A 10,208-nucleotide genomic window follows, 5' to 3' on the forward strand; every position below is an offset into this window, starting at 1 on the left:
TGAGCCACCATGCCTGGCACCAGGTTCTTTTAATTAATGTAGCTATTCCTATAACTTTATTCTTCCAATGAACTTCACAATAATTGTATCACGCCTTTGCTCCCCCAGATAAGAACATTGACATTTTTAATCCATATTGCATTAATTTGCAGAGCTTTTATCTTTATCATATTAAATTTTGTGATTCATACATATGTGTATATATGTAAATATATACAAATCTTTTTCTCAGAGCTTTCTAGTTTTCTTCTGTAAGTCTTGCATATTTCTTGCTAGTCATAAATTTTCATTGATTCAACAAATACTTATTGAGCATCTGTGGTGGCCCAGGTCCTCTGTGAAGCACTGAGAATTCATCCATTAACAATAAAGAATAAGTCCTTGTTTCTAGGAGTGTTCAGTCTTTTCCAGCAGAGAAGTAGCAGAGGATCACACACATTACTAACTTGTAAGAGTGGAGGAAAATGTTAGGATAGAGAAGTGCAGGAGAGTCTAATTAAATACTGTCATCAGCCAACGCTTTCCTGAAGAAGTGACTAGCTTTGCTCAGGAACTGAAAGAAGGCCTCTGGCTGCAGCGTCGTTGCCAAAAGGGGAAGCTGAGCCAGACAGGCCTGATCAGGCAGCAGCCACAGCTGGACCCTCTGAAGATGGCTCAGATCCGTGAAGCATTTGGAAAACCACTAGAGTTTTAAGCAAGACAGGCTAATGAAATGCTGATATCTTATAAAGGGGACCTTTTTTCTTTACATTTCTGATGGTTTTTATCAGAATGTATGTATTAATGCTATTTGTCTTTGTATATTTATTTTATTTCCAGCCACTTTACAAAACTCTTTAGCTTTCAGAGTTTTTCTATTGATTTTCTTGGATTTTCCAGCTCATCTACAAATAATGATCGTTTTGTCTGCACCTTTTCAATATACCTCTTTAGTCTGTTCCTGTATTGCATAGTTAGAACCTCTAAAGTAATATTTTTAAGGAATAGCAATGTAGCTGAGCTTCCTAATTTTATCTCTAGTTCAGAGGATATTAACTTTTGGGGGGTCATGGATCCTGTTGAAAATGTGATGAAAGCTTGGAGTCTCTCCCATCCTGAAGCATACTTGGCCTCATATGTATGTGCAGACCTTCCCCCAGCCCTCATTTCAACTGCAGATCCCCATCAGGTTCCTATTGGACTAAGGTTAAGTTGTCTCTAGTATTTGCTGTTTGTTTCTGATAACCATGTTTTATCATGTTCAGATTCTTTCCTTTTTTTTTCATCCTTGTATGCTAATGTTTGTTTTAAATCAAAAAATCAATTTTCAATTTTATCATGCCTTTTCAACATCTATCAAGATGGTCATATAATCTAACCTTTCAACTGCTACAATGCTCTCACTTATATTCACAGATTTCCTAATGTTGATCAGCACTTACATTTCTGGAACATATCCTGATGGTCATTATGTTTTGTTTACTGTGCTGCTAGTTTTAATCTACATCATACATAGAGTTGTTGCAGCTTTCTTATAAGGAAAATAACTTTTAAAAATATTTTTTAAGTTTTGGCTTTAGAGTTTTGCTATTCTGGGAAGGTACATTTTACTACAACAAATAAACATGCATAATAGAGTAGGATTCATCAAATGTCTGACCTTTCTTTGCATCAAAAGAACATTTCCGGCCGGGCACAGTGGCTCACGCCTGTAATCCCAGCACTTTGGGAGGCCGAGGCAGGCGGATCACGAGGTCAGGAGATCGAGACCAGCCTGGCTAACATGGTGAAACTCTGTCTCTACTAAAAATACAAAAATGAGCCGGGCGTCATGGGGGGCGCCTGTAGTCCCAGCTACTTGGGAGGCTGAGACAGGAGAATGGCGTGAACCCGGGGGGCAGAGCTTGTAGTGAGCCGAGATCGCGCCACTGCACTCCAGCCTGGGCGAGAAAGCGAGACTCCGTCCCAAAAAAAAAAGAACATTTCCCATCAAATTCGGTAACATCAAGTCATTAATATTGAAATATAGGCCAGGCGCGGTGGCTCACGTCTGTAATCCCAGCACTTTGGGAGGCCAAGATGGGCGGATCATCTAAGGTCAGGAGTTCAAAACCAGCCTGGCCAACATAGTGAAACCCTGCCTGTACAAAAATACGAAAAGTAGCCGGGCATGACAGCGGGTGCCTGTAATCCCAGCTACTCGGGAGGCTGAGGCGAGAGAATCGCTTGATCCCGGGAGGCGGAGGTTACAGTGAGCTGAGATCACGCCATTGCACTCTAGCCTGGGCGACTGAGTGAGACTCCATCTCAAAAAATAAAGAAAATATAGCTTTACACTTAACTTTTTTTTTCTTTTTTGTATAGGTTGAGGAACAAGTTAGCACCACTGAGAGAGTGTTTCAGGATAGACAATATCAGATTGATGCTGCTATCGTCAGAATAATGAAGATGAGAAAGACTCTTGGTCATAATCTTCTAGTTTCTGAATTATATAATCAGCTGAAATTTCCAGTAAAGGTAAATGTAACATTAGCATAATTAAATTTGTAGTATTTGCTAAACAATTGACAAAGCGTGTTTAATTCTATGTTCAGTCATATCATTTGACCTGCATTATTCATGGTGCTTTCTGTATACACTGAATGTAGAAAAACTGGCAAATGTGAAGCTCTTTATTCCAGGTGTTGTTCATCGCCACTGCAGAAATGATAGAGCCCTAAAACTCTCCTTCCCGGGGATGGTGCGCGCTTGTTCATATTTTCAGGAAGGAAGAGGTAGATGGGACATGGAAAGCTGAACACTTTTCTCATAGTAGTAGCAGTCGAGGTTACATCACAAGATTTTAAGGAAATGATAACAATAACTTATTCAGCGTTTACAGGCTACACTGCGTTTCCCACCACGGTAATAGTCTACTGTTGCTGTTGCTTATGAAATTCAGCCCAGGCCTGTCAACCCGCGTTGTGTTTTCAGAACTGAGATCTACTGTCCTGCCACATGTGGGATGCAGGATAAGCCGGGAAAGTATTATGAAACGTTTTTTACATGTATTTATCAACCCAGGAAATACTGAACTCTGATGACACCTGGCCTCTCAGGGATGGGACCAGCCACACGTGCTTTGGAGGGAAAGTCCCCAGATTCCATGTTGTGCAGTTTGAGCCTCCCATTCCATCAAGGGAATTAAGTTGAGATGCACTAAATGGTCGAACACTTAAGAGTCTGGTGGAAGTGCCACTGTCCATCAGCCCGCATTTGCCCCCTTCCCTGCAGAGGTGAGGTGCCACCCTCAGGGCCCTGTGCAGCTCCAAAAGCACCATCAGGTTCACTGCCCCTTCCTCCCACCAGCTGGAGCACGTCTCCTGTTGCCACTGTAAACAACCAGGCCCAGCGCGAAGCAGAGGCGAGCAAGGGTGGAGTGTGGCAGACCAGGGCGCCCGCTCTGCTCTCAGGGGTAGAGTGTGGCAGACCAGGGCACCCGCTCTGCTCTCAGGGGTAGAGTGTGGCAGACCTGGGCGCCCGCTCTGCTCTCAGGGGTAGTTGGGTTTTCAGCCACATCCTTTTTTTTTTTTTTGAGATGGAGTCTTGCTGTCCCCCAGGATGGAGTGCAGTGGCACGATCACGGCTCACTATAACCTCTGCCTCCCGGGTTCAAGCCATTCTACTGCCTCAGCCTCCTGAGTAGCTGGGATTACAGGCACACACCACCACCCCCAGCTAATTTTTGTATTTTTAGTAGAGACAGGGTTTCACCATGTGGTCAGGCTGGTCTCAAACTCCTGACCTCGTGATCCGCCTGCCTCAGCCTCCCAAAGTGCTGGGATTACAGGCGTGAGCCACCACGCCCGTCCTCAGCCACATCTTGTAAAATGTGTGGCTTATCACTGAATAGAAGATTAAGTTTGTTTGGAAAATAGAGGGTCTCTCTTGTATAGGGAGAGCCTTGCACATAACTGCTCACACAGATTTGCTTCCTAATACAGCAGTGGCTGTTCCCTCTGGGCAGAGACGAGCTATGGCTGTGGATTCGTCTACTCAGTCACTTACTCTTAGCACAGGAACACTTGGGATTGTAGTTTCACTTACATGGACATGGCATGCAATAACTATATAAATACATAAGAATAAAGATACAGGCCGGGTGCACTGCCTCACGCCGGTGATCCCAGCAGGCGGATTGATTGAGCCCAGGAATTTGAGACCAGCCTGGGCAACATAGTGAGACCCCTTCTCTACAAAAAAAAAAATTAGCCAGGCACGGTGGTGCGCAGCCTGTGGTCCCAGCTACTGGGGGGGCTGAAGCACGAAGATTGCAGGCTGCAGTGAGCTGAGATCGCACCACTGCACTCCAGCCTGGGTGGCAAAATGAGACCCCATCTAAAAATCAGTAAACAAAATAAAATACAGTACTTAGGCAGAAGCATCCTTTCAAAGGATAAAAGTGCCCCAGTAAGACATGATGAGATTTTCCTTTCAAATAAAAATGTGTCATGTGATCGGGTCCGCCTCGCTTATGTGCCCTTACTGATGGCCGATGTTGGATCTGCTTCTCTTATGTGTGCCCTTACTGATGGCAGATGTCGGATCTGCCTCGCTTATGTGCCCTTACTGATGGCAGATGTCGGATCTGCCTCGCTTATGTGTGCCCTTACTGATGGCAGATGTCGGATATGCCTCGCTTATGTGCCCTTACTGATGGCAGATGTCGGATCTGCCTCGCTTATGTGTGTCCTTACTGATGGCAGATGTCGGATCTGCCTCGCTTGTATGTGCCCTTACTGATGGCCGATGTTGGATCTGCTTCGCTTATGTGTGCCCTTACTGATGGCAGATGTCGGATCTGCCTCGCTTATGTGCCCTTACTGATGGCAGATGTCGGATCTGCCTCGCTTATGTGTGCCCTTACTGATGGCAGATGTCGGATATGCCTCGCTTATGTGCCCTTACTGATGGCAGATGTCGGATCTGCCTCGCTTATGTGTGTCCTTACTGATGGCAGATGTCGGATCTGCCTCGCTTGTATGTGCCCTTACTGATGGCAGATGTCGGATCTGCCGCGCTTATGTGTGCCCCTACTGATGGCAGATGTCGGATCTGCCTCGCTTATGTGTGCCCTTACTGATGGCAGATGTCGGATCTGCCTCGCTTATATGTGCTTTTACTGATGGCAGATGATGTATGTACATTTCACAAGTTTCACATTTCCCTCAGGAAGCCACGCTCTGACCATGAACTCACATGGACGCTTTTTTTATCAAGAGATAACGTTAACTTTGTCTTTAAAATAGAAAGTTTTGTTCATTTCATAAATATGTGTATAATTATAAATGATTTTCATATAAATATTTGTATATATATTTCTATAATTATAGTTACATACTTCATGCATATACCCCTTGTATGTAAATGTTTGTAAATTTAATGCCACTCTAATTAGGGGGGTTTTATTTTTCTTTTTTAGCCTGGAGATTTGAAAAAGAGGATTGAATCTCTGATAGACAGAGACTATATGGAGAGAGACAAAGAGAATCCGAATCAGTACCACTACGTGGCCTGACGCATCTGCAGACGGTTCCCCTTCATGAAACACTAGAATGTACCCTCAGAGCAGGAGGCACACCTGTGCCATTTCTGGGACTCTGATCCAGCTGTGGACATTGGAAGGCGAAGGAAGGGAGGTGGCTCCTGGGTCATCTTTCACAAGGCTCAAGACTTCAACCTGCAGATGTATCTTTTTCCCTCCAGTTTTTCCTCTAGTTCTTTTAGGCATTTAAATTGTTTCTGTTACTCTGTGCAAAATAACTTTGAGATTGGACAAGAAGATGTTACTAAAGAGAAGTTCCTTTAAAAGGTCTTGTTCTTGTGTCAAAAAGCTGAAGGTTTGGTTTGTTCTTGTGTGTGATCATGAGTGCACAATGAAGAAGACCCTAGATGCTGCATTTTTTTAGCTCTGAAGATTCCTTAGGTATCCCTGAAGACAGCTCGCTCAGATGATCAGCATTTAGAGTGAAAACAAGGGCCCTTCGTGGGTGAACATTAGAAAGAGCCAGGGTTCAAAGCTGGCGAATGGATGATGCATCCTAGCCACTGGCCCTTCTCTGTTTCATGTATTTCCAAAAGTTGTAAACTTTGATGGCTGATTTTTCGTAAGTCAGGTTTCCAAGTGAGCTCCCTAAGGTGCCAAGGCCATGGTGTCCGCCCTGCTGCGTCTGTTCGTTTCAGCTGAGTTGCTTGTGAATCTCTGTTTTAGGGTTTGGGGCTAGTGTGTTTGTGTTTCCATTCTAAGATTGAGTCTGGCAGTCCCTGTTTTTTTGCATTGGGGTAACTGCTCTTTGATTTTTTTCAACTGCAGTATTTGTATGATTTTGCAATAATAAAGTTTGGTTTGGTTTTTACAGTCATGCGCAGGGATGATCCTTGTTCTCTGCTGTAAACTGTAAAAAGTTTATGGAGACTTAAAAGTCTTGATGTTGTGAAGCAGAGGTTATTTTGTGGAAAGATTAAAAGGATTTTGTTGGTACCTGGTTTTGTGTTGTGTATATATATATACATGAGGTTGAACAGTGAAAGGAAAGCTCAGTAGTGATGTTAGAAGGGTAACTATGACAAAGATACTTTTGAGATAACATTTAAAAATCCTTTATATTTTACATAATAGCATGTTTCATTTTGATTAAAAGCTACCAAAGGAATTTTGATCATGGCATAAGTGTTTAAAGCAATATTTTCTGGAATATACCAAGTTTATATAATTTGATTTTGTGCTAAATTATTAAAAGAGTCTCTTTTTGAAACGTGGGTTTGAAATATGACACCTCGTGGGTTTCCACATTAAAATCCTCACTCCTTAATTGTCATTTCTATCTTTGAAAATTTTCATTTATGAGTTCCATGATATGTGGTCTAAGAAAGACCAAACAGATTTCTATTTTTATTTCTTATATTTTAAGTTCGTTGTGTCTAGAGATTGTTAATATTGTAATTTAATGTAGACTTACTTTGAATAAAATTAGTTTAATTGGCCTTAAAATTACATTAATAAAACTTTGTGATATGCAAATGACACATTGTTCATAACTCTTTAGCAGCTTTGACTACTAGTGCACTAGACGGAAGTCAGAGCAGGGAGCAGCTGTTCCTCTCAAGTGATTATTGTTTCCTGCCCACCTCTGCCACAGAATACCAGTGGGGCCGGGTAGTGACAAGTGGGTCTTTTTACTTGGACGATTCGTTGTGCTGTGCCTTTGTCTCATTCGGGCACAGTGGCTCACGCCTGTAGTCCCAGCTGTGGGAGGGCAAGGTGGGACGATCGTTTGAGCCCGAGTTCCAGACCATCCTGGGCACCATGGGGAGATCCTGTTTCCATTTTAGTTTATTTATTTTTAATTGAGGTGGAGTCTCGCTCCGTTGCCCAAGCTGGAGTGCAGTGGTGCAATCTCAGCTCACTGCACCCTCTGCCTCCTGGGTTCAAGCAATTCTCCCACCTCAGTCTCCCAAGTAGCTGGGATTACAGGCACCCGCCGTCATGCCAAGCTAATATTTGTATTTTTGTAGAGACGGGGTTTCACCATGTTGGCCAGACTGGTCTTGAACTCCTAACCTCAGGTGATCTGCCCACCTCGGCCTCCCAAAGTGCTGGGATTACAGGCGTGAGCCACCATGCCCGGCCTGCCTGTTTCTGTTTTATAAAAGAAAGGAAAATCTATTTATATCTATTCTCTTATTTAGCAGTATTTAATGTTTTATTGTTAAAGGTCAGTGTAGTAAAACAAATAGTATAGAAGAAATCATTGAAAAAGAAACAGCACTTAGACAGAAATGCTGTAAAAGTGGAAAGGAAAAGGTGAAATTACTTGCAGGTTAGATGGTTGCATACCCAGGTCATCTAAAGAGCAAATGAAAAGCTGTGACTGAAGAAAGAATTCATCAAGTTAACTGGATACAAAATTAACAAAAATGTCAATAGCTTTCCTATAAATACAGGCTATAATGGAGGGTCATTTTTTATTTTTATTTAGAGACAGGGTCTTAACTGTCACCCGGACTGGAGTGCAGTGGCATGATGATGGCTCATGGCAGCCTCTACCTTCTGGGCTCAAGCGATCCTCTCTTCTCAGCCTCCTGAGTAGCTGGGCCTACAGGTGTACATCACCATGCCCAGATAATTTTTATTGTATTTTTTATAGAGGCAGTGTCTTGCTATGTTGCCAAGGCTGTTCTTGTACTCCTGGCCTCAAGCGAACCTCCCGCCTCAGCCTCCCCAAATGCTAGGATTATAGGCATGAGACTGCACCTGACCAGAAGTCATTTTTTCAATAGCAACCCCAAAAAAAGATAAAATACCTAGTAACAAATAGGGAAACACCTATGTGAAAGGTATTATAAAATTACTAAGGAACACGGGCCCTGAATAAGTGAAAGTTCTGTTTATTCTCACATTTTGCTATACGGTATCTTAAGATGTAAAACCTTCCTGTAAAACATGAGCGGATTCAAAAGTTAAAACAGAAAAGCAAATATGCAATACTAGTCAAATTGTTTTAAATTCTGCTGTTTTTAGAACATTGTAATTGAAACAGCATGATGCTGGCCCTTTAAAAAGATTCCTGGAACAAGAAGGTCCACAAATAAGCCAAATAACAGGAATTCGGAGTGGCACAAAGGGGCTGTGTGTGATCATGAACTGGACTTTGCAACAAGTACCCATGCTTGGAAGTGTGGGCTACCTTGAAAAGAGAAAAGTTGGATTAGACTCCTTTTTATACCAAGAGAAGTTCCAAGTGGTCAAGTATTTATGTGTAAAAATATATATATATATGAAACCATAATCATAAGATACATTTTTATTGTAAATTGACTATTATTGTATAAATTTGTAGAGTATAAAGTGATCTTATAAATTATGCATACAATATGGACTAGTCAAGCTAGTTACATCCATCACCTCAAATACTTAACGTTTTTGTAGTGAGAACATGTGAAATTTACTCTTAGCAATTTTGAAATGTACAATACTCTATTTTTGACTATATTCACCATGCTGTGCAATAGAACTCAGAAAAATATATTCCTCCTTTCTAAGATTTTTTACCTGTTGCCCCTTTATTTGTGTTTTTCCACCAAGTAAGTGATCTAGTGAATCCACATTGATTTTTTTAAAAAAGGATTGACATTAAATGACATCTTTTAAAGTCAACATGGGGAAAAACAAGGTTAAAAAAACTGGAACCCTGGCCGGGCGTGGTGGCTCATGCCTGTAATCCCAGCACTTTGGGAGGCGGAGGTGGGCGGATCACGAGGTCAGGAGATCGAGACCATCCTGGCTAACACAGTGAAACCCCGTCTCTACTGAAAATACAAAAAAATAAGCCCGGCATGGCGGCAGCCTTCTGTAGTCCCAGCTGCTGAGGAGGCTGAGGCAGGAGAATGGCGTGAACCTGGGAAACGGAGCCTACAGTGAGCTGAGATCGCGCCACTGCACTCCAGCCTGGATGACAGAGCAAAACTTCGTCTCAAAAAAGAAAACAAAACAACTGGAACCATCTTGGATAAAATGTACGACAAAGTACTGATGAGTTTAATGTTAACAGAACTAGAAGTCAGAAGACCAGCAACAAGCCTTTGGATAAGTGAGTTCTTCATTAGCTTTAAGAGAGTGGGAGCAGAGGAAACGGGTACCATGAGGGCAGACCTGCTTTCAAGAACAGATGAACAGCGGATGAGATGACTCTGAGAGGTCGCAGGAGCAGAGCTGCATTCCAGTGGCAGGTGACTGGGCATCGTCCTGCAGCAAGGCCCTAATATCCCAGGAGAGGGCGGGATCAAGGGCACAGGGAGTGGGGGCAGGTGAGGGCTGGCTGTAGGTGTGGTGCCGAGGGAGACATTGGTTGTGACGGTGACCATGGCCCTAGGCTGGAGGGTGGGGGGTCGTGTAACATGAAGATTTAGGAGGTGAGCTTGGAGGGCGCAGCTGTTGGCAATGATCGTCTGGGTGAGGACAGACGGGGAAGTGGGGCCAGAGCGTGGGGGACAAGACCTGATGGTTGTCCAGCAGTCAGGGACGGTGACAGGAGCTGGTGATGGAGGCCCTGAGTGCAGGACAGCCCCGGGGCCTGGAGGTGGGCCAGCCAGTGAGAAGGGCGCACCCCCCCGGGGTGTCCAGCAGCACGGAAGGAGCATGGCCTGGAAGTGGCACTGGGCAGAAGGGAGGGCCTCGCTCCAGATGCAGC

The 10,208-nt window shown here is 43.5% G+C and overlaps 1 protein-coding gene across 2 annotated transcripts in view; it reads left to right on the plus strand.

Annotated features, from left to right (window-relative positions):
• CUL4A (cullin 4A) overlaps positions 1-7,009 on the plus strand; it is a 55,007-nt gene extending 47,998 nt beyond the window's left edge. For both annotated transcript variants that reach the window (XM_002824451.6, XM_054529294.2), the window contains 2 exons: positions 2,344-2,496; positions 5,441-7,009. In XM_002824451.6, the coding sequence (XP_002824497.2) occupies positions 2,344-2,496; positions 5,441-5,536 (249 nt within the window). In that variant the 3' untranslated portion in view covers positions 5,537-7,009. The remainder of the gene's footprint in view (positions 1-2,343; positions 2,497-5,440) is intronic.
• Positions 7,010-10,208: the final 3,199 nt, after the last annotated feature.

Source organism: Pongo abelii, chromosome 14 (genome assembly GCF_028885655.2).
Source record: "Pongo abelii isolate AG06213 chromosome 14, NHGRI_mPonAbe1-v2.0_pri, whole genome shotgun sequence".
In the NCBI taxonomy this organism is placed as follows: domain Eukaryota; kingdom Metazoa; phylum Chordata; class Mammalia; order Primates; family Hominidae; genus Pongo; species Pongo abelii.